General features: G+C 52.3%; 1 protein-coding gene across 2 annotated transcripts in view; it reads left to right on the top strand.

Moving 5' to 3' along the window:
- The window catches only part of STIMATE (STIM activating enhancer), a 54,677-nt gene extending 26,881 nt beyond the window's left edge, over positions 1 to 27,796 (top strand). The window contains exons 2-9 of one of the 2 annotated variants that reach the window (XR_009520879.1): positions 9,074 to 9,122; positions 11,188 to 11,283; positions 14,714 to 14,835; positions 19,897 to 20,009; positions 21,049 to 21,126; positions 21,876 to 22,025; positions 23,845 to 24,387; positions 25,010 to 27,794. Coding sequence is in view for 1 of the 2 variants with exons in the window: in XM_060022679.1 (XP_059878662.1) it covers positions 9,074 to 9,122; positions 11,188 to 11,283; positions 14,714 to 14,835; positions 19,897 to 20,009; positions 21,049 to 21,126; positions 21,876 to 22,025; positions 23,845 to 23,961 (725 nt within the window). In the remaining variant the exon portion in view is untranslated. Of the gene's footprint in view, positions 1 to 9,073; positions 9,123 to 11,187; positions 11,284 to 14,713; positions 14,836 to 19,896; positions 20,010 to 21,048; positions 21,127 to 21,875; positions 22,026 to 23,844 lie in introns of both variants that reach the window. The other variant, XM_060022679.1, reaches the window with a different exon arrangement.
- Positions 27,797 to 27,995: the final 199 nt, after the last annotated feature.

The following is a 27,995-nucleotide window of genomic DNA, read 5'->3' as shown; positions in this document are numbered from 1 at the left end:
GTAGATGTAGATGCACATGTTGGTTGTACCACTTTGGGCCTTTGGCAGATCCTCTGACCTTATGCGTAAAACAAGGATGATACCTTTCACGGTTGCTGTGAAGATGAGAAGTAATGATGTAAAATCCTGGATTGAACGCCTGACGAAGGGTGGTGGTGAGGCAGTCACACCACTCACCTGCTACAGCTGCTTTTGTCCCAACATTGACCCTGTGACGTAGACAGCTGAGGACACTTAGACCCGGAAGAGTTAAGTGACTGGCTTAAAATAATAAAACTTTTGATAAAGCCGGGACTAGATTTCAAACTACCCCCAGCTGGACTGCCTTTAGTCCCTTGTAAGAATCACGTGGCTCTTCACTTCTTGAAAAGCAGCCCAGTCTGGGTGTACAGCTGTCCTAGGCTAGAACTTGGTCACACAGCCGCACCCAGCTGCAGGGGAGGCTGAGGACACAGTCTGCAAGCTACCGAAGGGACTTCCTTAGTGAGAAAGAGAGGGGTCGGTGGGTTTGGGGGGCAACCAGCAGGCTACCTCAGTGTCTTCCTGGAACTTTCTCCCTGCTCTGAAGACACTGAGTACCGCTGGGGTTTTCACACCACTAGGGAGCATTAAGGAGGCTTGGATATTGGGATGATCATTTATAATTTAGGGAAAGTGCAGAAACACTTCTGGGTTCTTCCTAGATTGCTGCTTCCATCGGGGAGGGTGGATTTACTCACCCCCAGGAGTTTCTGTCCTTTGGGATTGGGGTCCTGGGAACACAGAGCCAGCAAGCTGTGGTTTGAGGTCACTGGCCCAGCCAGTACCAGTTACAGAAGGAGGCCTGTCTCAGGTGGCTCGGATTTCACCCCAGCTCCACTACTAAGTACCTGGTGCTCCTGGACAAATCAGCTCTTCCCTCCCACTTTCCTCACCCTTTACACCGAGGAGGTTGGCCCCTCAAGGACCCTTCCGGCTCTGACTCAGATTCCAAACTGCCTAGTTTATGAACTGATCCCCAGCTGGCACGGGTGGGGGCTGCTTGCCATTTGCCCTGGTAAACAGCCTGTTACCCTCGACAGGAAGCCTCTGTTGCGTGAGCCACTGAACCGTGGTACAGCTTGAGAAATGAGGCCATCAGAGTGTCGTCCTGGTCAGCAGCCTGTCACTGGGCAGAAGGCTCTAAAACTCTGGGTTTTTTTCTGGCTGCAGGTCATTGGAAGGAGAGGGTTTGCCCCCAGGGATGAACAAGAAAGCATGAGCTCATAGTCTCTGGAGCCTCCCCCACCCCAGGGGGTGGAAACCTGCTCACATCCCGAGGCCTGAGATCTCACACAGGGACTGGTGAAGAGCCTGTAACTCATTTCCGTAGCCTGTGACGTGGCACCATCCAGGGTGTCTTCTGTTGTATCACTCTGTGAAATGCCAGATGCTAAAGTGGCTGCTGTGTGGTCTGTGATCACCTTCTAGCTTCAAGATTACACTTTAGCAGTAAGAATGTGAATGTCCCACACGTTTTATATTGTAATTGAATTGCCTTGGTGGATTTTCACGGCAAAGAGAAGCTCTCTGCCAAGAAGCCTGCCGGGTTCACAGGCCCCTTCCTGTACTGTATCCGCAGCAGGGGTGATTTTACACCCACCTCATGCTGGTTTGGGAAGTGCCGTCAGATAAAGAGGGGCTCAAGGGACTGCTACCTCCTGGTAATCACATCTTCTGAAGCCCAGTTTACCCCGTTGTCATTCAGTTGAGCCCTGCTTTCTCTTCACCAGTCAGGAGCCTCTTACTGCCCCTTACACGCGTCTAACTCTAATTCTCTCAGGGTGCGCCCGGCACGGACATGGCTGTCTTAAATTGTGCGGTTTAATTTCTAAACAGTTGTGCTTTTTATGACTCGGTTTCTAAGTAGGACTGCAGCTGCTTTGAGGAAATTATTTCCCTTCCAGTTCCTGTGATTTGACTTGCAATGCCACCTCTTAGGTCTTCTTCCTTGTGATATAAAAGGAAACACCCCTGTATAAAATCCCATCTCTCTTCCTCCACTCAGCAAGTCCCTGGGGCATCAACTGGCGAGGCTCCGAGGAGGACAGGGAAGTGGATTGCCAGGTACCTGCCCTCTAGGTGCTGACTCAGAGAGGTGTGTGCAAAACCAAGTGACGAGGTTGCCGGTGTGAAACAGGTAGAATCTGATCACCCATACTGCCTTCCTGTTGTGTGGCACCAAAAACACAAAACTTCTGGAAGAGTGAGCACTATGCCCTGGTACCCTCAGGGGAGGGTGTGAGCCGAGGCCCAGAACAGGTGGGCAGAGAGGAGGGCAGGTGGGAGTCTTGCCAACCTCACTTGAGCTGCTTCCTGGGCGCCCACGTGCCTTGATGAGTGCACTCTACAGCCATGCTGAGGCTGCCTTTCAGTGATCACATTGTCAAAGCAAAAAGTTTCATTAAGGGCTTCCCTGGTGGCGCAGTGGTTGAGAGTCCACCTGCCGATGCAGGGGACACAGGTTCGTGCCCCAGTCCAGGAAGATCCCACATGCCGCCGAGCGGCTAGGCCCGTGAGCCACAACTACTGAGCCTGCACTCTACAGCCCGCGTGCCACAGCTACTGAGCCTACGTGCCGCAACTACTGAAGCCCAGGTGCCTAGAGCCCATGCTCTGCAACAAGAGAAGCCACCACAATGAGAAGCCTGTGCACCGCAACGAAGAGTAGCCCCTGCTCGCCGCAACTGCAGAAAGCTCTTGCACAGCAACCAAGACCCAACACAGCCAAAAATAAATAAATTAATTTAATTTAAAAAGAAAAAGAAAAGAAAAGGGAATTCCCTGGTGGTCTAGTGGTTAGGGCTCTGTGCTTTCACTGCCGAGGGCCCGGGGTTCAATCCCTGGTCAGGGAGATTCCGTAAGCAATCCGGGTGCGGCCAAGAAAACAAAAAGTAAAAGTAAAAAAAATTGCCTGATTAGTTTTTTAGGGATGCCATAACAAATAATCGCAAACTTCTTGGCTTAACAAAACAAATTTATTCTCTTACAGTCCTGGAAGCGCGAAGTCCAGAATCCAGGTGTCAGCGGGGCCATACCCCCTCCACTGGCTCTAGGGGGGAGAATCCTTGCCTCTTCTACTTCTGGTGGCTTCAGAGGTTCCTAGGCTCCTGTCTTCACAAGGCCTTCTTCTTCTCTGCTCTTCTCTCTCATAAGGGTACTTGTAATTTGATTTAGGGACCCCCCACACCTCCCGTTAATTGAGGATTATCTCTTCTCAAGACCTTTAACTCAATTACATCTGCAAAGACCCTTTTTCCAAGTAAGGTCACATTCACAGGTATTGAGGGTGAAGATTTGGACATACCTTTTTGAGGACCACTCTTCAGTTGCCAGCCACATTTGGAGTGGGGGGAACTCAGCTATATGTTGCTTACAGTAGACCCACGTTAAATATAAAGTTGAAAGAAAGGAGATTGAAAAAGATGCACCCTACAAGTTCTAACCAAAAGAATGTACTCTCTGGATTTTATACACTTTACCTCTTCCAAAAGATGTATTTTAATTCAAAAATGAGTAAGATTGGAAAAGAAGGGAGCTGTGTTTCAGGCAAGTTAAATGATGTGCAGTGTAATTACACTGAAAGTTCCTTGAGGGCAGGGACTGTGTTTGTGTTATGCGTTTTAGTATCCCCAGCACAGAGTACCTGCTGGCTGTGGGTGGGATGGGGAGGGGAATGGGTGGGCAGGTGGGTGGGTAAGGCGACTGGGAAGCCTGGGAAGAGGCAGTCTCACTGGCATGGGAAAGCAGTCATGAGGACCTGGACTAGTTCAGTGGTAGAAACGGGGAAAGGGACACATCCAGATGCCTCCTCAATTGCAGAGTTGGTGGGAGAGATTGACAGAGTCAGGGGAGGAGACCATGGAGGCCCCAGAGGTGAGGAGACTTCCATTCTATGCAGAAACGGGGAAGCCAGGCAGGACTGGCAGGGTGGGCAGGAGACACGACTCTGCGGGACCAGGCTGCACTTGGAGGGTCACTGGGGGCCAGGGCTGGGGGAGGAGGCTGATGAACCCTTGGCATAGAAACCCTGAGAGGGGGGGCTTCTCCCCAAGGGTCAAGCAGAGGAAGGAGAGCCTGTGGAGGGAGGAGAGAGCCATTGGGAGGTAGAAAGGAGCCACAGAGGAACACTCAGAACATTGGGGGGATTCCTAGAACCCTGAGCTGCCTGCAGGCGCAAGAGGGCGGCTGGTGTGGAGAGGTCAGGTTGTGGCTGGCAGACCCTAGGTCACACGCTTCTCAGAGACCAGGACCAGGATGGGGTGGCTGGGCCCCAGGTCTGGGAAGAGTGGACACAGAGGGGAGGAGAGGGAAGACGGTCCAGGACACGGCCTGCAGGGTGTGGTTTGCTTTCCTGAGCACATGTTCTGTGCCAGCTGCTTCCACCTGTTTTCTCTTGTTTAATTTTGAGGTCAACCTGCTAGATCATAGAGGCCCCGCTCCTTTTTTTCTTTTTACATAAAGTCACATAGTAGCAGAGGACTCACAGCGCATCTCTCTGGCTATTGGCCACTACTGCTTTTCTGGCGATGGGGCCCCACACCTGTCTCTGGGACGTGTGTGCATGAAGGCAGACAGCCTGCTGGGAGCCCCCCGAGGGCTGCGCGCGCCAACGGCCCCCTTGTCTGTCCCCCACTCTCAACATCCCCCCACCCCCCCTTCTTTGTCTCACGAGGGCCTCTCTTGGGCGCTGCTCCGTCGACCTTGGGTTCCAGCTCCAGTGTCGCAGAGTGTCGGGGGCCTGACCTACCTTTGAGGTGTGCCTGCTTCCCCTCCACTAGCCCTCTGGCCTCAGGGGATGTTGGTGGATATGTTAGAAAGGATGGATTGCCCTTTGCTTTGCCCTCTTGCACCGTCTGAGTTCTCTCCATCCTGTGGAAGCACCAGGAATTGAGAAAAGATCGGATGTCCGAGGGCCGAGCCTGAATCACTCTCTGGAGCTTCTGAGGGAGCAGCTGCCACAGCCCCGTGGGGAACAGGCCTGTTTGGGAACGGTTACACTGGCTCGTCGTCCATCAGGGACCCGGAGGCAGCTCCTCATCTCTTACCTGCAGAGAAGTCTTGTGTCCCCTCAGTTTCCCACCTTTCACCACCACCAAACCAGAACCAGAAGTGCAGTGGAACAGTGTAAGTTCCCAGCTCTGGAGTTGTCCTGGACAACTCTTCCTCTCACACCCCCCCATCCACCCTGTCGGCAAGTCCTGTCGGCTTAGTGTTGAAGATACAGCCAGGATCCCACCTCCTGTCGTCCTCTCCTGCTGCTAGCTGGCTAAGCCACCGCTGCCTCGCCGTGGGTTCTCATACTGGTCTCCCTGAAGGCTGCTCAGCACAGCAGCAGGGGTGAGCCTATTCGACTATAGGTCACAGCGTCCTGCCCTGCAGCTGCCCCCTCGTCACTGCAGGCAAAGGGGAGCCTTTGCTCCCTGGGCCACAGGCCTGGGAGGCCTGACTTCATGTCCCGTACTCCCGCCTATCCCTGGCCTCTGCCTGACGGCTATTCCGCAGACACGGGTGATTCTCACTGACTGATGCTCACCTTCCGGGCCTCCTCATCTGTCCCTGCAAATCCACTTCCCAGGCCCCTTCACTCCTTTCCTGCTTTCCTATCCCTTGTTGCTGCCTGCCATGCTCTGTGTTTACTCCTCTCTCCCCCCTTGAAAGTAAGGAAGGTGGGGGGTTTTGTCTATTTCGTCGCCTGCTGAACTGGCCCCATAGCACAGCAGGCCCCTCAATACCACATGGCTGGGTGAACGGGATCTTCTGTTCTTTTCCAAATTAGATCTAGAGTAGCTCTCTTAATGCTTCTTCTTCCTTTAATTTAAAAAAAAAAAGATTTTAGACTCATATATTCTAGGGAAAGGGCGTAGGACATGGAGAGGGAGAAGGCAGGAGCCACATGTCTGCTCTTCAGAAGAATCTGAATCCACTCTTGAGTCCCATGTAGGGCGCTCCCGCACACGGACAGCCTGCACACACCCTTCCTCTCCCTTTCTTGAACCAGAGCCCAGCTGTGAGTCACATCACTTCTCCCATGTCCCACTTTGCTACATTAATACAAGTCTCTGACACAGGCTTGTCTTTTTTTTTTTTTTGAAATAAAAACAATATGAACATGGAAGAATGTTTAAACCATTCAGAATGATACAAAAAGTCTATGGGTCCCCTGACCCATAATTCCTTTCATCAAAGGAAGCCTTTGTTAACAGTCACTTACATATCCTAGGGAAAAAACCCCTGCGTAACACCAGCAGAAATATATATTCTTTAAAAATGGGTCTGAACAGAATCATGGTAGGCATATTATTCTGCAGTTTGTTAATATAATTTGGAAGTCTTTCCATATTAATCCATGCAGATCTACCTTGTTTCTAGTAACTGCATGGTGTTGCCTCGTACCGTGATGTATATACCCGACCCCACATTGATGGCTTCTTCCTGGGTTTTTGTTATGACAGTGAAGACCTATATACATCTTGGCATGTGCTGCAGTAAGACCTGTGCGACACGTACCTGTCAGTGCACTGCAGGTTAAGGGGTGTGGGTATTAACAGTTTTGATCGATATTGCCAGATGAACGCTTGGACTGGTTCATTCTTCTAGAGTGTGTTTTCTTCCCAGCTTTTTATTTCAAAAAATGTTAGACCTAAAAAAAAAAGTCTAAATAAATTTAATGAATACACAAACGTCCTTCATCTCGGTTTATCAGTTACTGTGTTGCCACATGTATTGGTGTGCTGAGGCTGCCGTAGCAAAGTATAGAATGGGTGTATAAACAACAGAAATTTACTTCCTCACGGTTCTGGAGTCTGCAAGTCCCAGGTCAAGGTGTCAGCAGGTTTGGTTTCTCCTGAGGCCTCTCTCCTTGGCTTGCAGGTGGCTGTCTTCTCACTGTGTCCTCACATGGTCACCCCTCAGTCTATGTGTGTGTCCTAATCTCCTTGTAAGGACACCAGCCATGGTGGATTAGGGCCCACCCATGGACCTTGTTTTACTTTCATTACCTCTTTTAAGACCCTGTCTGCAAGTAATCACATTCTGCGGTCCTGGGGGTAGGACTTCTTCATGGGAATTAGGGGGGTGGGAGGAAGAATACAATTTGGCGCATAACACCGTATTTGCTTCTCTTATTGTCTATTATATTAATATAATTATAAATATTATATAATTACTTTGTATTTATTTATAATTATAGTGTAATTATTTATAATTACAAGTTATACCATTTATAATATATTTATTATATATAATTATCATAAATAATGTATAATTTTCCCCCTAAACCACTTGAAAGTAAGTTGTACCCATTCTGGTACTTTAGCATGTATCTCCTAAGAATGAGGACATTCTTCCTGGGTTATGTTTTGATGTCCTTTATTTTATGCTAATGGGGACAGACTCCCCTGAGGAGAAGAACACATGAGCAGGAGGCGCTCTGGCCCTGCCTGTGGGCTTTCCCTCCAGATGGCTTGTCCTGGCCCAGCTCCCTCCGCATCTCCTTCCTGAGCCCCCAGCCCCTCAGCCCAGAGGATGCTTGCAGAACCTCTGGGCCTCCCTCAGCTCCTCCCTCAAGACTCTTCGGCCTTGTTGATGTTTTGGATCTGTCATGTGTCAACGGGATGAGAGCCCTCCTCACAATTTCACCTGCTTTTTGGTCTCTCTATCAAAATGTCTCTAAACACCAGACATTTCATTTCTGTGCATAGACAGTCCTTGCTTTGCAACCCAGGGGCTGCCTGTATTTATTTAGAGAAGTAGGGCTTATTGATTGGCCACCCGTTTCTCTCTCCCTGCCTTCCTCTTCCTGCATCCTCATTGCAGCTTGGGGCTCTGCCAGAAGTCTGTTCTTGCCTGCTACCATCATGTCTGTTTCTTCCTCGGTACTTCTGTGTGGGAGAACATCACACATGCGGCACTTGCATTGTTTGTTTTAGTGGATAGAGTCGTTGTAGAAAGAAGTCTGCCTAGGGCTTCAGTGGAGGACAAGACACTTAGAACTTTTTTGTTTCCTTCAGTGTAAACGATTATGTCTCAGACCCACCTGAGGTGAAGATGTCAGTCTGGGGAGCCCTTTGCCATTCGACGTGGTCAGGCTGTTGCTGAATGAGCGTCCCGCCTCCACTGTCCTGTGCTGGGAGTGCCACTGCCCGGTGCTGGGACACAATCAGCATCCTTGCTCAGTCCTCTCCACCTCCAGAAACCCACCATCTACACAATTCAGAGCCGCTTTTCCGCCATTTCCACCGTGTCTTTGCCTCTGCTTAGGTCTCTTCCCTGGCTTTTCCTTCCCAGCAGGATTCATTCCAGGCTCCTTGGCCTGGCACTCAGGACGCTGCTCAACCTGTCTCCCTTGTTACCTGCTATATTAAAGCCAAATCAAATTATGCCACACACACTCTGTCACGTCATGTCCCTGTGCCTGTCAGCTCATGGTGTGTGCTCTGTCCAGAACGGCTGTTCTCTCCCCTCCCTGGTCCGTTTGCCAGCCTCGTCCCCGGTCCCCAGGACTGGGCTTGGCCACCTTCCTGACTGGTGCCTTTCCTCCAGGCAGGCAGGCGGGCTCCTGCCTTCACTCTGCCTCAGACTTATCTGTTCTCAAGCGCTCGCCACCCTTGCGGGTACGTGTCTGCCCTCCCCTACAGCTGCCTCTGCCTTTGTCTCCACAGCGCCTGGCTTGGAGCCGGCACTCTGTGAACGTTTGGGTGGGTGGGCGGATGGATGGGTTGTCGTTGGACCCTGAACTTAGAAGTAGCTACATTCCCCTTTGCGGTTTCCAGCCCCTGTCTGAGCGACCCTTGTCACAAAGAAGAAAATACAATTTTCCACATGCTGTGAGGAGCCACTCTTCCTAAGTAGCCCGTTCGGAAGAGTCCACTGGTCAGTAGCAACAGGGCCTCTGAGACCTTCATGGCTTCTTGCACATCATCCCATGTTAAAGAGCAAGTACCCTGACTCAGTGGTTTTAAACACCGAGTGTGCCGAGAACCCCCAGCTTGTTAAATGCACTTTGCTTCCTTATCACTGTAGAAAGGTACTGAATATCTATCTTTTCTTTCAGTCAAACGCTTCAGAGAACCAAAGCATGAAAGACGTCCTTGGAGGATATGGTGCGTATTTAAATATTAACTCATTCCTAGAATGCTTTTGACTATTTGGGGGGGGGGTTTTGGGGGGGGCATGGAATGTGAGCAATTATACATAACATAAAGTGTTGAAATCCATTAGTCCAGTTAATCATCAGGAACTGTGTATAATATGAAAGCACTTCTGTTTCTCCAGATAACTGTTGAGCCCACTATAGGGCTAGTGACAGCCATATGGTGGCGATTCTGTCATAACTCTGCTGTCTAGTTTTGGGAGGTGGAAGATGATACAGATGTATCAGTCCATGCTGCAGGCTTTGTTAGTTATGTCTGCCTGTTGTTGGACTATGTTAAATCTTTGGACTCTCTATGCATAAGCAAAAAAATCATCTAAATTTGGAGATAAGTCAAATGTACCATGTAGATGCCCCTCTCCCCAAAACTAGTCTTTCTTAGTCCCAGGATGACCTTGTGGCAACAGTTTTTCCTTCATAGAAATGGTGGTTAAAGCTTCAGACATAGCTTCCAAAGACAAAACTCCAAAAAAATAAATCACTTAGAAGGAGACAGCCAGCTCCTCGGGACAACATAATGCCCTCAAGAAGCCATCTTTCTTGCACCTGTCCTAACAATAGCTACTTTCCCTCCAGAGGAAACTTCCGATAAATCTCTGTGATAAAGGCCCCTTAATAAAATTATAAGCATATTCTTGATTGATCTTCAGTGCATTATTTCTCAATGTTGATAATTCGTTTTTATTTTCCACCAGTCGGTTTCTCTCAAGTCTGGGTATCTAGCTTAGGTGGGGGGCCTGGGGGAATGTGGAGTTGGGTTTTACACACAATCCCCTTTGGTAGCTCCTACTTTGCTGTGATTTTAGGAAATGATTTTCAGGCCTCAGTTGCAGGGTTGGTCTGGATAATCTCTAAGGTCTGTTCCAGCCCTGAGACCCATGCCTGTGTGCCCCCTTTATCACTCCTGTCAGTGGCCTGGCCCAGTTCTGAATGCCCAGCCTGGGAGGCCAAGAGAGGTGACCACAATCCAAAGGTTCCTCGACCGCAAACTGTGAGTGGTCCCCAGGTGTTCATGGCCGAGGAGAAACTGAGGGCCCACGTTATCTCCACAGTGCTCCTGCCACCTGTCCCAGCGACTACCAACTTTGTTTTTTCTTTTCTGAAACTCCTGTCCTCTAGTCCAAGGGCTGGCAAGCTGTAGCCCACAGGCCCAATCTGACTGCTGTCTGTCTCCATAAATAAAGTGTCAGTGGGCTGCTAGTGACTGGCCGCTCTTACAGTGCAGCAGCAGAGTGCGTAGTTGCTGCAGAGGACGATGGCTCGCAGCCTAAAATATCTACTCTCAGACCCTTTACTGAAAAGTTTGTCTGCCCCAAACGAGCCCGTTGTTTAAGCGGCAGCAGCTGAAGGTTGTTTAGGGTTCCAGAGGCAGTGCTGGATGAGTGCAAGTCTCGTTAAGCTTGCACATCATTCAGCTTGTGTGTGAAGTCGGTTGGGAGCTCTTTAAAGTAGAGGCACCTCAGACCCCATCCAAAGCTGTGTTCAAGCATTTTGTTTTGAAGTAACAAAAATGAAAAAGTGAGGGCTTCCCTGGTGGCACAGTGGTTGAGAGTCCACCTGCCGATGCAGCGGACACGGGTTCATGCCCCGGTCCGGGAAGATCCCACATGCCGCGGAGCGGCTGGGCCTGTGAGCCGTGGCCGCTGAGCCTGTGCATCCGGAGCCTGTGCTCCACAACGGGAGAGGCCACGACAGTGAGAGGCCCACGTACCGCAAGAAAAAGAAAAAAAAAGAAAAAGTGAAAACACACATTTTAAACGTGTTTCGTGTGTTTAAATCTGTGTTATTAATCAGTGGCCTTTCAGGGATGCAGTGTTACGGTTTTGAAAGGGGGCTGAAACGCCAAGCCTGAGTTAGTCCCAACGTCCCAGGAAGAGGTGACTCGTAACTGGAAGTTTGGGGTCTCCCCAGTGGCTTTTTTTTTTTTTCTTCATGTTTCAGACTTATCATTTTCCCCAAATTGGTTATTACCCTCCTGTCAGAGTGATAATAAGTGCTGATTCTATTTTGTACAGGTTTTTAGACACTTCCAAACAAGCCATAGGAATGCTGTTCATCCACTTTGCAAATGTATACCTAGCAGATCTCACTGAAGAGGACCCTTGTTCACTGTAAGTGGCCCATAGTTGAGTGCAAACATCACCTGCGCCTCCATGCCTTGCTTTCTGCTGCCAGTCATGTTCCCTCTAGCTTGGGGAGGGGGCAACTCCCCTTCGTCTCTGTGCTCATCTGAGAGATTGTTGTGTGCGTGCTGGGTGTTAAGGTTTTGCCCAGTGACAGTTGCCCTGTGCTCTGGCTTTCTGCTAATCAACCTAAGTTCTGTCCCTTGGCCTTCTAGTGCCTTTATGTCTCCCAGTTTCCAAGCAGCCCCTGGCAAAGCAACATAATGCCCCAAAGGAGTGTCTGTGCTGGAGCAGTACACATAGGGGCTTCTCTGTGGTGTCAGCCATTCAGGGTCAAAGCCATTGTTGACCATTTATTGACCAACATTGACCTCTTTGACCTGAAGACCATGGGTGGTTCTGCCTTGTCAGTGCAGTCAGTGTGCCTTCCACACAGCCCCCAAAGCTGTCTGCCTAAAACCCCAGTTGGGCCATGATACCTGTCCTCCTTGCGGACAGCACCCGAACAGTGCCACTCTTAGCAGATGGAGTAGAAGAGGATGCTCCCCTTCCCTATCCTGGCTCCATCTGCTGCCTTCCTCGCTCAAACTTAGTGCCCCAGCCATGCTGGGCTGCTCCTGGTGGCCCTCAACTCCACCAGCTGTCTCCTGCTTCTCTGCCTTTGCTCGCACTGCTCTCTGCCTGGAATGCCCCCCAGCCCTGCTGTGCCTCTGAGGGAGAGTGGGGTGGAGGGCTGGTGAGTCCCTTGCCAAGAGGTTCAGTGTATATTTAAGACCATTTGAACTGGAAGATTCCTTTAAGCTTCTCTTGTTCGGTGACAGTGTGTAATTTTGAGATTTAGTTCAGGTCCCGATTCAGAAGGAGGTTGTAAAGTCTTCCCTCCCCAGGGTTTTTTACCTTAAGACCTGGATAGGTTGTAATCTGTTAGGGTGTAGTCCCACAGCATGGGGCCGGAAGGGCGATCCTCCCATAGGGCAGTTGATTAGGAAAGGGCCTTGTTCTTCTAACCCTTGAGCCCAGCGGCAAGCTTGTGTCATCCTCTGGTGGATTTTCTTGGTTGGCCAGGATATGCTGAGAGCCAGCTGCTCACCCTGGAGGCACTGGGGTGAGGAACCCTGTCTCCTGGTGCCGCCTTGGTCACTGGTGGACTTTGACAAACTGAATCACAGCTGGGATGGAGAGGGGACTGCTGACAGATCTGGAGTGCTTAGCCAAAGGAGAAAAGGCCCAAAATGGAGTTAGGTGTGGTGAAAAGAGCCCTTGAATGGGAGGCCAATCAGCGGAAAGGCAGCTCAACTTCCCTGAGCCTCTGTTTCCTCATCCAGATCCCCAGGATCACCATGAAGGTTTCATGAGATGATGAGTACATGCAACGGTGGAAGTCATAGAGGCACTTGCCAATGAAGATGTTAATAGCTCAATCAGAGGATATTGTCGTTAAAACATAGGAAAGACAGGTGAGCTCCAGCAGTCGGTTGAAGAGCTGTTGGAGGGAGACTAGGCAGGCAGAGCAGGCCTTGCCCCACAGAGTGGAGAGGTCCTGGCCTGTGGAAGAGCAAGTGCTGCAGCAGGATTCATTGCAGCCCCATCATCCGCGAATAGCCCTGTGACTTTTTACAAGTGGGGGAAGGGTTGGGCTGGACCTGGGGCGTCTTGGTACTCTACAGACCTAGAAGGGAAGCCAGTCAATTCAGGGAGAGGAGAAGTGTACAAACAGAGGAGGGTGAACAACTTCCTGTGGCTGCAGGGGTGCCCCGTGCTGGGGGTACTGCTCTGGGTGGCAGTCTGGCTTCTGTGACATCCGCGGGGCTGTGATTCTAACAGCACATTTGTGTAGCACCTGATACGTGGCAGGCACTGTTCACGTATGTTGACTCGTTTGATCCTCATAACAGCCCTGCAATATAGATACTTGGATTATCCTCATTTACAGTTAGAGAACCGAGGCACAGAGAGATTTATATAACTTAACTGAGTTCACACAGCTCAAGAGTGACGGAGCGGGGATTTGATCCCAGCCAGTCTGGCTCCGGGACCCACAGGATACCCTGTTGGCTGCCAGTGTCACCTGTGTTGCGTATAGAGTCTAGAGCTTTCTGTCTTTATTCCTAAGGCCTGGCACGCAGTAGACTCGAATCAGTGTTTGGTGAGGGATGAATGAACTAATGCATGCATGTGTATCAGGTTCTCTTGATATTTTCAGGATGGGTCCCAGATGTCAGAACCACTTGAAACCAATGCAGTTTAAGCATCTGAGAGCAGCTTTAGCCTAGGGCCAGAGCTCAGCTGTGAACTTGGAGAAACTGCCTGGGAAGCAGTCGCTATGCCTTCTCTGGTCTGTGGTCTGAGAGTGACCCCTTGTGATTTTAAAGAGGAAGGGCAGGCAGGAAGAAAAGGCCGTCCCCTCCCTCTGGTCTTCTCACCACTCCAGGGCACTGGCAGCCGCCCCCTTCCCCCCTCAGCACATGCTCCCTCAGGTTTCAGAGTGCTGTGCATGTCACTGAGGCCGCTGAGGCTGGGCCTTGGGGTTGGGGCCATGGGCCTGCATAAAATGTCTCAAGCCTGAGCAGCTCAGCAGTGCTGCAGTTGGTCTGTGGTATCCAGAGCTTCCCTAGGGGGGTTTCCTAGCCATGTGGCATCTAGAGGGCTAGCACCTGACCCCGTGACTGCTTGTCTCCTGCTTTGTCTGGAGAGCTGCAGCCTGTGTTCAGGGCCCTCGAGGGAAGGCCAGTGAGCCAGGGGCCTTTCCTTGGTGAGGGAAGGAGTGTGTGTCGGACAGATGAAAACAGACCCCACAAGAACGAGAGGTCAGGGTGGGCATGCTCTTCTGACCCTCCTCTCCTTCCTCCATCATCTTGTCTTTTCCATGGGGGGTTAAGCTCTCTCTTTAGAAATATTTACTTGTGCTTGCTTCCATGGCAAGCTCTGAAGCACAGGGATGAGCAGGGGCCACAGGGCCCTGCCCTCTTTGGTCTAGGAAACCCCGGGGGCCGTTTCCTGAACTGTTCTGCTGCAGCAGCACTGTCTCGGGGCCTTGGGAGGGCTGGGCCTCCAGGGAGTGAACAGTTATGGCACAAATTATTTTCATCGACTAAGTTCTGTTTTGCTGCCGGCCTCCTTGGCTGCTTCCAGGCACTCTGTCCCAGTCTTCGTTTGGCAGGAACACTTGAGGGCTTTTGAGTTTCTTGGTCGCTCCTCCATCCACTTTGAGCAGTGCACTGTCCCGGGGCGTGAGGCCTTCCTGGGCTCCCGGAGGTGAGCCCTGCAGCCTCTTGCACAGGCACACTGGAGGCTCCCACCTCCCAGAACAGGACCAAACAGTGCTGGGTCCCCAGCCTTGACCTTGGCCCTGGAAGCACGTGGGCCCAGCTCCCTGGGTGGTGTTTCCTGATGGTGCCACTGTGCCCTCTCCTCACAGGTACCTCATCAACTTCCTCCTGGACGCCACCGTGGGCATGCTGCTCATCTACATGGGCGTGCGCGCCGTCAGCGTCTTGGTGGAGTGGCAGCAGTGGGAGTCCCTGCGTTTTGGCGAATATGGTAACGTACCACGGACGCTAGACAGGGCTGTGGAGGGGGCTTCCTGGAGGGGGCTCTGCTCCTTGCCCCGTACAGCCCTCCAGGCCGTTGGGTTCGGAGAAGGTCCAAGAGCTGGTGGCTGTGTCCTCTGTGTGGTGGGGAGGCTCGTTCTGGAGCCTGAGCTCCAACCTCCTGCCACATGCCCGAGGCAGGTGGGTGCCTGCTTCGCTGCCTAGGCTCCTAGGAGACAGGAGACACCCTAGAGGCAGGGAGGGGCACAGCCCTCACCTGCAGGGCTGTAAGGCCACCTCACCCTGCCACAGTTCCCACCAGGCTCATACCACCTGCCCACCTCACTAGAGAGATGGGAGGCGGCTCTCAGTTTGGGAGTTGCCCCTCTTTTTGCTGCATGTCTGTGCTTGTCCTGTCACTGGGCCATTCCACTACAGGGGCTCACAAGGTCAGGACTGGAGTGTCCATCCCCCCACCCTGGGGCCAAGTCACCTTGCTGACCGTGGGCTGCCCCCACCCCAGCATCTGGCATGTACGGTCACCAGGGACACCAGGTGAATCCTCAACTCACAGAGACACAGCTTGAAACAGGTGACCTGGGGATGCTGGCCCAGCTTTGACCCACTCCATCTTGCCATACCCCATGGGATATAGCCTGGGTAGGAAGCTGCCTTCATGCTGGCTCCGGGCACAAATGCAGTGCCTTTTACTTGGTACCCCCAGAGAAAGAGCTCGATGTGCCCTCAGCGGGGCTGCTGGTGAGAGGGGCTTCTTTTGGCCTTGCCCCGCTCTGGGGATTTAGCTGTCTCCCACCTTCACAACAGGCCTTGCTGTCTGGAGCCAGGAGCTCCCGTTCATGGGAACAACATCAGTGGAGCCTTTGCCATGAGAGGGGCACGTGGGACAAGAAGGAGGGATTCTGTGATGGAACGACCGTGGGATTCTGGATCCCACTCTCCTTTCCTGGTCACACCTCCTGAAGAGCTCATGGCTCTGGGCCCAATGGCCGCTCACTCCTACATGGCTGAAGACTCACAAGGGACTGACATTTAAAAGGGGAGCCGGTTCGTGGAGCTGGCTGTGAGTGCCTTGGGTATTTCTAGAAATCTTAAGTAATTGTTTGTCTCCATTGACGGGAGATGAGCTCAGGGAAGGGCTTTTCTTAGCCTTGTTACTTGATGCCTGATGAGTCACTGACTTAAGATAGTGTCCGACACACAGCGTGCGCCCCTGTGTCTCCAGGGAGGGCTGCAGAGAAGCTCCAAGTCACTGACTCCTCAACTTGGAGGATGGAAATGGACCACAGCGCACATGGACCAAAGCAACATCATCCTCATTTATAGGATAGGCATCCACAGGGGTTGAGTGACACAGGAAGCTCACCCAGACAGTGCACAGCTTGGAGGGCCTCTTGGCTACTACACTGAGATGTGCAATCCTTCCACCATCTCCAAGAGCAGTGCTCATAGCTTCTTCTTTGCTGTTAAGATCCCTTCCGGAAGGCAGGGCTCTCGACCCCACTGTAGCTGAGCAGTGCTACGAGAGAGCCACTCGTAGCCAGTCATGCCTCTCATTGACCTGGGAGTGGAGGCCAAGTCTGGTCCTGATACGCTGGACATTATGGTACCACCTATTCCCAGTGTGTTTTGTTTGCATCCTTAAGAGAGATTGAAAGGAAGAAGGCAGTGGTTGTTTAAACCTCTTGTTTCCATGCCACCCTCCTCCACCCACTTAGCCTGCCTCAGCCCCTGCCCTTGCGTCATCCCACCCCTGCCTTTGGGAACCAGAGTCTTCAAGCCAGGGTGTTTCCACGTGAAGCTGCCCTTTATCGAGGACCGTCCGGGTCCTCCCTCCCCAGGCTGAGGAAGGGTGGTGGATGTCAGTTACCTGGTTTCTATTTCTGTCAATTTCTATTATTTTTTCTTGCGGCTAAAACAAATTACCCACAAAACTAGTGGCTTAAAACAACACAAATTTATTATCTTACTGTCTGTAGTTCAGAAGTCCGACATGGGTCTCATGGACTAAAACCAGGGTGTCAGCAGGACTGGTTCCTTCTGGCGTCTCTAAGGGGAGAATCGGTTTCCTTGCCTTTTCCACATTCTGGAGGCTACCTACATTCCTTGGCTCGTGGCCCCTTCCTCCATTTTCAGGGCCAGCAGATGCAGGTTGACTTCCTCTCATATCATATCGCTCTGACCTTCCCCCACCTCCTTCCACTCTAAAGTGCCCTTGTGATTACATTGGGCCCACCTGGATAGGCCAGGCTGCTCTCTCTTAGTCAGCTGATCAGCAGCCTTAATCCACTTGCAGCCTTGAGTCTCTGCCACAGTAGCTCCATAGTCACGGGTTCTGGGGATTAGGTTGTGGACATTATTCTACCTATTGCACCTGTTAACCGGCCCATCCACTTGAGGCAGTAGTTCCAGGTAGGCCACAGAGCTCTCTTCTCAGGTGAGAGAAGAAAAGGGGCTTGTTTTCTAGGTGTTTCCATGGTCCCTAGAAGAGAAGGTGAACTTGCTAACAAAAACATGGGCCGTGGGGAATAGACCACACAGCCCTGAGGGGCGAGACAGGGTCCAGGGAGTACGTGGTGTCTGCAGTCTGAAGACCAGGCTGCTCTTCCTTAGGCAGAATCCCTGAAAACGAGGTCTCTGTCCTTTGGGCACCAGTGGTGTGTGGACTTTGCTGCCCGCCGCTGTCCCTGTGCTCCCTCCAGAGACCTCTCTACAGACGTGTTCCGTCCTTTTGGTCCCATCCATCCCTGTGATTTATCCTGAGGAAATAATCCAACAAAAACAAACGCCCACATACCTCAGTGTGTCCAGTGTGGTAAAAAGCAGAGCACGCGAGAATGCCTGGCTTGTCTGTCCTTAAAAGACGAGGCTGTGGACAGACTCTCAAATGAAACAAACCAGAAAAACCAGCTCATGTGCGCTCACTCCAGCTGTGGCTACGAGGGCTGGATGCTTGGAGGAAACGGTGTGTGAGAGTGGGGTCACATGTGACTTTTTACTTTTTTTTCCACCATGTATTTATTTGTGTTTGTTTATTTATTTATTTATTTTTGGCTGCCTTGGGTCTTCGTTGCTGTGCATGGGCTTTCTCTAGTTGCGGCAAGTGGGGGCTACTCTTTGTTGTGGTGCGCGGGCTTCTCGTTGTGGAGGCTTCTCTTGTTGCGGAGCATGGGTTCTAGGCACGTGGGCTTCAGTAGTTGTGGCGCACAGGCTCAGTAGTTGTGGTGCACGGGCTTAGTTGCTCCGTGGCTTGTGGGATCTTCCTGGACCAGGGCTCGAATCCGTGTCCCCTGCGTTGGCAGGCAGATTCTTAACCACTGTGCCACCAGGGAAGTCCTCACCGTGTTTTTAGACTTTCTTACTCAAGCATCTACATGAAAAACAGAGGCAGCTGCCTCTTAAGTTGTGGCTCTGAAACTCAGAGCAGTGGAATTCAGGGGGCAGTGTGAGGCCCCCTGAGAAGGAAAAGCATCTTCTTTTTCTGTCGGCCACTTAAAACTTGGAGCAAATGAAGTGAGCATGCTCTGAGCAAGTATATTTTCTTTTGATATTAAATGTTAACTCGTTATGTTGACTTTTAAACACACTAGTCCCAATTCAGACTAGATTGGGATTCAGTCCCAATCCTACCAAGTGCTTCTGTCTGACTGTCCCCCGTTTCACTTAACAGTTTTTAACAAGTATTTTCAGCTGCTGTTCTTGAGGACTTTCCTCAATAACATCAGGTAGTTTACCGAAAGGATTACAAAACTCCATTAAAAATCTAGTTAGGAGAGATTGCACTTCTGAAATGGCTTTTTGGCTCAAATGTGAAAGTAAATAGGACACCGCAGAAGAGGCAGTGACGTCTTTCTGCATGTTTTCTGTGCGCTTCTCCAGAGGTTTTCCAGAAAAGGGAATGGCCTGGGGTTGTGTCCATTACGGCTGCTGGAAGGTGTCCACTGGGTTTCCACCACATACAGCTGGCAAGGCTGCGGGCCTCCGGCACCCATGCTGGACAGGGATTGCTGCAGAAACTGCAGAATCAAATGAGAAGCCGGATGTTCCTCTGGAGGCCAGATTCTCCTCACAGCCTGGACTGGGGCCTTTGTCTCCCCCGCAGCGTTACTCTCTAGCCCTCTCCGGGCCAACGTGGTCACACAGCTCCGGCAGGGCTTCCAGAGTGGCCCCTGGCGGCGTCCCCCCACCCCCCCACTCTCCCCTGGGTCTCTCGCTCTGGAGGCGTTTGTGGCTCCCAGGGACTCACCCATCCCTTGCGTTCTGCCTGTCACTGAGGATGTAGGATGTTCCCTGGAGGGGTCCTCCACCCTTCATCAAGTCCCTTTTGAAACTTTCTGGAGGCACTGAGTGTCCCCCAGTACGGACTGTTGGATTCCTGTGATTCCTGTGCTGTTTCTCTAGCACAGTGACCAATGGGATCACAGAGGGACCTTTGTCACAGCACCTCCTCACCTTGGCTCCTCTCTTTTCTTCCATGTCCCCAGCCCAAGGTGTTTTGGGGTGCCCCGCTAGACAGAATCTGAATTTCCCCAGAGTCAGGTTTCTGCTTTCAGGGCTGAGGGCAGCAGGAATGGCCGGGAGAGTGGGCCAGGGGTAGGAGGCAAACAGAGAGGTCATTTGCTGCCTTCATGATTCAAACCCTCAGCCCGCTCATGGACGGAGGAAAGGATGGGTAGCACTACAGCCACTGGAAAAATCAACAACAGATAATAATAGCAGTCTTGCTTAACACAGCCTCTGCTGCCAGTGGACAAAAAGAGCCAGCTTTTCTGAGCTCCAGCAATGGGCACTTACTAACTTTAGTGCTTTGTAATTATATCTAGGGCTGTCTTGGAAGAAAGGCCACTTTGGTGTCTCCAAATTAGGAATTCTCTGATTTTGTTTAAAACACCCACACTTGTTTGTTCGGCCGAGCTGATTCTTGGTGCTCTGGAGGGCTCATTCAGGAGCTCTGGGGTGGCGTGGGGTGTGAGGGCTCACAGGAGCTGTGGGCAGTGGGGGGGCGGGGCATTGGTGTCTGCGCCCCGCGTGACCAAGCCCGCTCTCCCTGCAGGAGACCCTCTGCAGTGCGGAGCCTGGGTTGGACAGTGTGCCCTTTACATCGTGATCATGATTTTTGAAAAATCTGTCGTCTTCATTGTCCTCCTCATACTTCAGTGGAAGAAGGTTTGCCTCCTGTTCCCTTCTTTACCAGCTCCTCGAGACGCTAAGCAGGACAGTACTCCCCGACCCCAGCCCTATTGGGAAACCAAATTGGTTGTTGTTGTTGTTGTTTTTAACTCCATGAATACACCTGGATTGATTCTGATGGGGCAGCTCCTGGCTACCTATCAAGAGCAGTAACATGTCAGTTTTTTACGTAGCATCCTTCCACTTCGGCCATACACGTCTGCTCTAGATTAAGCCTTGGAATATATAAAGCCCATGAAAATACAGTCCCCACCCTGGGCTTGCTTACGGTGGTCGGTTAACTGTAAGTGTTGTCAGTGGGTGTTCTCTCCGTTTGCAGGTGCTTCCTCATACACCTCTCTTGGCCAGTGGTTTAACCAAGCTTTTGGTGCCACAGGCAGTGTGGCTGGTCACAGGTTCCCATGGTTCCTAACCCTGCCCTCTGGCCCCAGGGCTGTGCAGTTAAGCTTCCACTGCCCACAGGAAACCAGCCAAAGAGACTCTGGGGACAAGTAACTCAGATCTTGGCCTGCTTTGGTTTTATTTGTGGCTGAGATTTATTTTTTTAAGAAAATAAACCAAGGCTTTTGGGAGCTGTTGCCCTTGAGGAGGCGGTTGGGGTGCAGGGTTTCTGCTAGAAAGTGGTCGGCACCTCATTGCTAGTAGCTGTGATGAGCGCCCACCAACCTCCTCCTCTCCTCACACTCTCCAACCCCACCCCGTGCCTGCTTCGTAAAGTGCTTCCCGCCCCACCCCTGTCCCCCATCCCCGCGTCACTTCACTTCTCAAGCACTAACCGCTCCCAGTGGTCTCCAAGGGCGTCAGTCCCTTGTTAGCTGTCAGGTCTGGGGGCTGTGCGGCCCTGGGTGTGAGGTGCTGTTCTCATCAGGGCTCTGGGGGGAGTGTCTAAGCTAAGCCCCCTCGCAAGGCCTCGTGGGTGATTTCCAGTGCCGCATCAACCCCCCACTCCCCCACCCCTGCCCCAAACTTTCTCTGGGGTCTCCTCCACCCTCACTGAGTCTGCTTCTCTTTACAGGTGGCCCTGTTGAATCCCATTGAAAACCCAGACCTGAAGCTGGCCATCGTCATGCTGATCGTCCCCTTCTTTGTCAATGTCAGTGCCTTGTTGCATTTTTTACCCTGTTCGCCCCCTGCATTCCCGCGTCTGTCAGAATTCTGAGTCTGATGGAGAAAACACCTTATAGCCCTCGGGTCCCTCCATGCAAGCATTTGCCACCTCCTATCCCCACCCCGGACCTGGAAATAGCAGGATTGCTTCCTCAACATGCACATCCCTGCTCCGGGGCCTCTGTGCAAAATGAAGGGTTCTGGGATCTTTGTCTTGCCCTCCCTGCTCTGTGTGTAACAGCAGCTTCTAGATTAAGATTAAGATCGTCAGGAATTCACCCCCGTCATTTATTCCTGACCGCAGGGCTCCAAGAGGAACTCATGAGCACTCTGGCTAGAAATTAAGAAATAAGAAAAGAAAACGGTAAAGGAACCTGGGGATGACAGATGTGGCAGGTGTGCCGGCCAACTGCTCGGCCCAGGGGAGGAGTCCCCACTAGGAGTCCGGAGACCTTGGTTCAGGCCCCGCTCTGCCAACTGCTGCGGCACCCGGAGCAGGCTGTCCCCATCAGTCACCACCACAGAACCCCTTGGGGTGAAACAGAAGAAGGGACATAGAGATTGGGAATCTCTTCGTAGACTGCTGAGAGAGAGAGCAGGGGGCCCGGATGTTTTCCTTTCCCTGGTTCTCGATGCTGTGATCTGGAGCAGGGGTGAGAAGGATGGGTGTGGGGCTGCTCAGCTTGGTTTCACAAATGGCTTATCCCGGAGTAACCTGCACTTTCCTTCCCCCAGGCTCTGATGTTTTGGGTAGTGGACAATTTCCTCATGAGAAAGGGAAGGACGAAAGCTAAACTAGAAGAAAGGGGAGCCAACCAGGACTCGAGGAACGGCAGCAAGGTCCGCTACCGAAGGGCCGCGTCCCACGAGGAGTCGGAGTCTGAGGTAGGGCCGAGCCCTCGTGCCGCTGACCCAGGAGGGGTCTGGTCTCGTGTTTGCATCTGTCCTTCTCTTGAGTGCTGAGTCCAGCGCCAGCCAGCGGGAGGGAGAGGAGGCTGACAGCTCCCATCCAGCCTGGACCCACTCCTGCTGTCCCATGGGCCTTCCTAGGGCTGGGAGCTGGAGCATCTGTTGGGGGTGGCTTGCCTCCAGTAGCCCCTCTGTCAGTGGAGAAAGACAGGAAAGGGAGGAGCTGCCTTGTTCCAGGGAAGCCGTCACGGATGTGTGGGCCTGGTCGTCGACCTTTAAGCATCAAGGCGTTTGAATCCCTGCCTGTCCAAAGAGCAAGGGAAGTGTTGGCTAAGCCACCAGGAAACTTCTGTAGGAGTAGCCAGACCTCCCAGGGAGAACCTTACCTCCCCGTATTTTCAAGTTTCCTGAGTTCAAATATTTGGACTTCAGGGAGATTGGTGGTCATAAATAGGAGCGTGGAGGCGAGGTTGTGTGTCCTAGGCAGCCCACAGCACTCACTTTGCACCTGCACTGCGCTGGGGGATGGGGGTGCAGAAATGGCTGAGGCCTTCAGACTTTTGGACAAGGAAGATGACCGCCTGCACAGCCCATCGTAGCACTCTGCGATAAGTTCGGAGGTTGAGGCGTTGACAAAGCCCTGTGAGGACTTGGAACAGTTGGTTTAGCTCTTGGGGGCGTCCTGGAGGGAGCTTTGAAAGCTGACTAGATGGAGGACAGAGGGGAAGCCCGTCTCTTCTCTAGGTGTCCCTAGAATCTGGCACGAGGCCTGTCGGGTTGTAACAGCGCAGTGAACATTAGGTGAATGACAAACAGTGTTTCAGGCAGAAGCAGCTGCTCCTGAGCGGTTGTGGTCATGTGGTTTGGCATTTGGGTACTAATGTGAAATTCACTGTGGCCAGAGTAGCATATATTCCGGAGGGTAGGACGGAATGACAAGAAGTAGGTACAGGCAGAGGATTGAGCTAGCTGGGCAAGGTGCTTTGTGATCCAGGGTGAGGAATGGGAATGTGCTTGTGCAGCAGATAGGGAGCCAGAGTATTTGATCAGGGGACCAAGACTGGAGGCAGGAAGCCCTGCAGGGAGGGGTGGTGAGACCGCCCTGCCGGGGAGGAGAATGAGCTCCCCTTGCATAGGTGCGCTTCGGGCCTCTCCATCCTGACCTGGGCTGTGCCAGTCCTTCCCTGGTGCTCTGAGGTCTGTGGAGCCAGGCAGGTGGGCAGTGAACGAGTGTCTGCCCTGGATGCCCTAGCTGCGTGGCTGCATCGTTCTGGGGGCTCAGAAGAGCGGAGGGCTTCTGTTTGTCTTCAGAAGTTTACCAGGTTGGCTCAGAGCAGACACTCTGAAATCTCCCTGCTTTATGTTGTGCCCCACAGGTGTTTTCCTTTCAGAACGGGGCTTTTCAGTCTGCTTTTGCTGTATTTGAACCAATTTCAAGGACCTAGGGCTCCATGTATGAAGACTGGGCTTTTTTGCCAGGATGACCGTAGGCTAAGTTTGCTCTGACGTGGGTTCGGTCACAGCCGGAGGTTGGATGGAGAAGCGGGAGCAGAGGGGAGGCGTATCGACTCAGCACTGGTATCAGTAGCCCGTGGATGTACGTGGTGTAAAAAAAAGTCTGGGGTGGGCCAGCTTGTCTCACTCTGTAAAGAGGGCCTCCCCATCACCGTCTCCTAAAGAAACCCGACACTTGAGGCCTCCTAGACAGGCTGGCATTCTGTGCTGGGGTCCAGGGTGGGTAGGTGAAGAGGGCACTGCAGGCAGTGACTCAGGGCCACCCCTCTCCACCACTCAGATCCTGATCTCGGCCGATGACGAGATGGAGGAGTCCGATGTGGAGGAGGACCTCCGGAGACTGACCCCCCTGAAGTCCGTGAAGAAAAAGAAGCACCGCTTCGGGCTGCCTGTATGACGCATCTTCAAGCTGGGGTCGGGTCGGGGCCCGGCCAGCCGCCAGTTGGCCAAGGGTCACTCCGCTGCGTCTTCCCTCCCCTCCTCTCTCTGCCCCTCTTCTACCTCCACTCCTCCCACGGTCTCTGCCCACTCCTAGACTACTGTGACCCGAGGGAGGGAGGCCGCTGGCCCGGCGTGGCAGCTGGAGGTCCCCACTCAGTTGCACTACAAACACTGACCAAATATGCAAGCGAGGCATTTTGTTTGTGTGTTGTCGTCCCAAGCGGTGTTGTGAGGGACCCAGAAGCCCTGTCCTGCGTCTGGCCGGGTGGCCTCGAGGATGAGAACTCACGTGCACACAGACCGTGGGTGGAGCCTTTCGCCAAGGCTCGGGGGAATGTGAAGACGTAACACGTTTGGGGGCTAAAAGTTACACATTGACCAGGTTGGAACCGCAACGCTTTCTTACTCGAAATGGCTTTTGTAACTATTGATTTCTATAGCTGGTTTTATGAGCTGTCACAGTGTTAATGTTTTTTGAGTATATGTTTATTTCCTATGGGACTCATGGGCAAAACATAGATTTTTAAGTCTTCCGTATACTGTTAACTTTTATATTTTTAAGTTATATTTTCATACTATTGTATTTAAAAACTCTTTTTAATCCCCAAAGAAATGGGTTTGTTTGCCTTTCGTGGGTTGTGAACTGGTGGGTGGAAAAAGTCGGGAATTTTTTATTTGGCATATTGTTAGGTAATCTACGATCAGATGAGGTAAATGATTCCGGTAGGAAGGGAGGTGGGCCCTCATCTGAAATCAACAAACCCGGTGGTTCTGCAAAGGTCAGGCCTGAGCAGGAGGTGGCCAGTCCAAATGTGGATCCAGGGCCCTGTGAGGGTGGAATAGGAAGGGCTCTGCCCAGGGCCCACCAGCTCCTTGGCACTTCTGCCGGCAGGTTAGAGGTCTTACTGAAACATGCTGGAAAAAGAAGCGTAAGTAAGAGGATTTTGTGTCCAGAGAAATTGAGACTCTGAGGCCACTCCTGTTTGTTCCCTGCCTCTCTTCAGAGCCTCCAGATCTGAAGTTTAAAACACAGTCTTGGCCTCCCCGCCTCCCATGGTGCAGCCTTCAGAACCAGGCTCTGGACCCAGCTCTGGGAACTTCCTCTCAGGCTACGCCTTGCCTGTCAGCTTAGTGTTGTCAACTCATCTTCTAGAGAACGCCTGTCTGACCAAGTGATCCTGTTTTTCACATCCTCCAGAGCAGCGGGTGGAGGTGAGCGAGCTTGCTCTCTGCGTCCACAGGCAGGACGAGGTGTTTCAAAGCTTGTAGCCCCCACTCCCCAGCATGGGCATAGGCCCCGTGTCTTTGGCCGTCTGCTGCCCAGCAGTGGAATGGGCAGACCCAGGCACTTGCCCTGCTGTGGGAGCAGCAGCCCAGTGTTTTGTCCCAACCCAGAGGCAGTCATGGAAGTTTAGGAATAGAGAACCGCGTGGCTAAGGTGCGAGCTGGAAGTGAGATCAGTGCAGGGAGGCCACACCACCCAGAACCTTCTTTTTAGGTTCCTACCTAAAAACCTACATAAAAACGTGTCACTCAAACAGATTGTGTCTGAATTGTGGCATGTGAGCCACGCTGTTAAACCAGGCATCCTGGGCCTGTCCTCTGCCTCCCACGGTCTCACCTGTGTGGGTCATGGAGGGACAAGCCTTGCGGAGGCCTTCTCAGCCTGTCGTCCTGTAGGAGTCCAGAGGGCCAGAGGAGCTGGGACCTGAATTGCAGTGGGCGGCGACTCTGTTACGCTGGGCACCTGCAGCTGGAGAGGAGAGCAGGGTGAGATCGGAGCCCATCTCCACTCTCCCTTAGCTTTGCTCTCATTTTATGCTCCTCCCCCCTCCCACCCTCCGCTGTGTTAGTGGGGGGCTCCCCACTGGGAAGACCAGGACTGACATCTGTCCCGGTAGGTGGCAGGCATCGCTGACTTGCCTTACTCTGTCCTCCTGTTTTGTCTTGGTTTGAATAACCTTTGGCCACAGCTGTTTTCTGCACCTCCCTGAGCCCAGAATCTGAGCTTCACTTTCAGTCTTGAGCTCCTCATGTTTCCAAACCAGGGACGAGGGTGGGGAAGCCACAGGTGTAAAGGATGGAAACTGGGTTATACAGACCCCAGATGATCTGCTCATCTCAAGGCTCATCCCAGCGCCTGCTGGGCAGTGGGTTTGGGGGACAAAGAGGTAGCGAGCGAGCAGTGGTTTCTCCCTGTATCCTGGTTTTGAAAGGGCTTTAGTCTCTGAGCGTCCGTTGTATAGCTGGCTAACTAGGACATGGACGTCTAACAGGGAGTCTGATCGTACAGGGCCTTGTCAGCGTGCGGGCCTAAACGGCGTGGCCTGATGTGTTTGGCCTTATCCCTAGGATAAGCTTCCTCACCACCTGCTCCAAGGTGCCTTATGAGGTGCAGCTCTTCACCTGCCACATGGCAAGCATCCTTGTGCTTGAGAAACCACAAAACACCAACTGTGTATTGTGCGCCATCCGTCTGATTTGTCCAAATCTGGACCTCAGCCAAGCCACCCATAATGGAAACTTGTAAGTCAAGGCCATGAACAAGTTTCTTGTAACTGAGAGAAATAACCCGATGAGGTAGAACTGTCGTATCCGAATGGAAGAGATCGTTCTTGCCCATTTTTCCTTTCACTGACAGTGGGTTGTTGACAATGGCAAGGAGGGATGTTGGTGAGATCCCAGGCAGTGGCTTCTTGGTCTGCTCAGCCCAAAGACCTGCCACGTGAAGGCCTGTCAATTAGCCTTCGGGCACACTGGTGGCCTCCTGCCTCAAGCTTTAACCTGTGCCTCTTCCTGACAACAAGGAGTCATGGGTTAGGTTGACCTGTCATGCCTTTAAAGGGGAAATACATAAAGGCTCAAATTCAGGTTATTTCTTCTCCTCTTCAGTGTGGGCCTGGAGGCTGTAGCCCAGAGTCCCCATCTGAAGGCTGCCCCAGGAGCCTGGAAGGAGCAGCAGCTGTCAGCAGCTCTCTCTGCCCTCCAGACTGCAATTCACTGGCCTTCTTGCAGCCAAGCAAATGCAGACGGCTCTGGGAACTTGCCGTCAGCCAGGCAGCCACCTTGTAGGGGGCAGGGCTGGCCTTTAGAAGTTTCACACATTTCCAACTAGGAGTGGAGAGCTCTGTGTTTTACCCTGTGAAACATTGGCAGCTCTGAAGGGCTTCGCTCTTGGGGAGGGGCCTTGAGCTCCTGAGTGGGTGGGTGGGTTGGTTTAATTTGATTTCTCTTTTCATGAAGTTTATTAGAGGTCAGACCTACGTAAGCAAACCATGACCGACTTCCACTGCCCTCCCAGCGCGGGTGGTTAAATCTGTGGTGTTACGATTCACAGAAACACATTTTTGAAATGAAAGGGAAGACGATGTACTTAACATTGTAAAGTGGTTTACAATAAAGTTTGACATCTTATTACAGTTTTTTAAAAAAAGAAACCATCACTTTTGTGGTTGTTGGTTGTGTGTTCTGTGAAGTTGAAACAGCTTAGTGGGGGGTCAAGAAAATGTCCCCAGTGAGTTAGAAGGTTCTCCCCAGAAAATAGAGTGAGAATGAATCTGACATCTCCTTCTGGCAGATGTGGAAGCCAAAACCTGCCAAGGGGAAACAAACCAAACATACTCTTGCCATTTCCACTTCCCTGTTAATGCGAGTAAAAGCTACTCTGCCTGCCCCCCGCCCCCCGAGGAGCGAAGGGTGCCGGAGAGATGGAGTGTGTGAGGAGTGAACATCCCACATCCTTGTTCCTGAGGCCACGGGGCTGGAAGGCAGGTGCCCCCCCTGGGCAGAGCTGGCTGTGGGGGCCAAGCTGAAGCGCTGGGAGCCAGCTGCAGTGCCCTCACAGGCCAGGCCTGCCCTCAGTGCCTCTTGGCCCCTGTTTGGAGCCTTGGGTCTGTGCCCGTCCAGAGGCATTTCTCATGTCAGCACTCGTCTCAGATGGAGCCTGGCAGGGCTCGCATTGGCCTCCTGGGGCCAGGACCAGGCAGGGGG

This window comes from Delphinus delphis, chromosome 10, assembly GCF_949987515.2.
Source record: "Delphinus delphis chromosome 10, mDelDel1.2, whole genome shotgun sequence".
NCBI lineage: Eukaryota > Metazoa > Chordata > Mammalia > Artiodactyla > Delphinidae > Delphinus > Delphinus delphis.
Note: the sequence above shows the minus strand (reverse complement) of the source record. Positions and strands in the feature narration are given on the sequence as shown.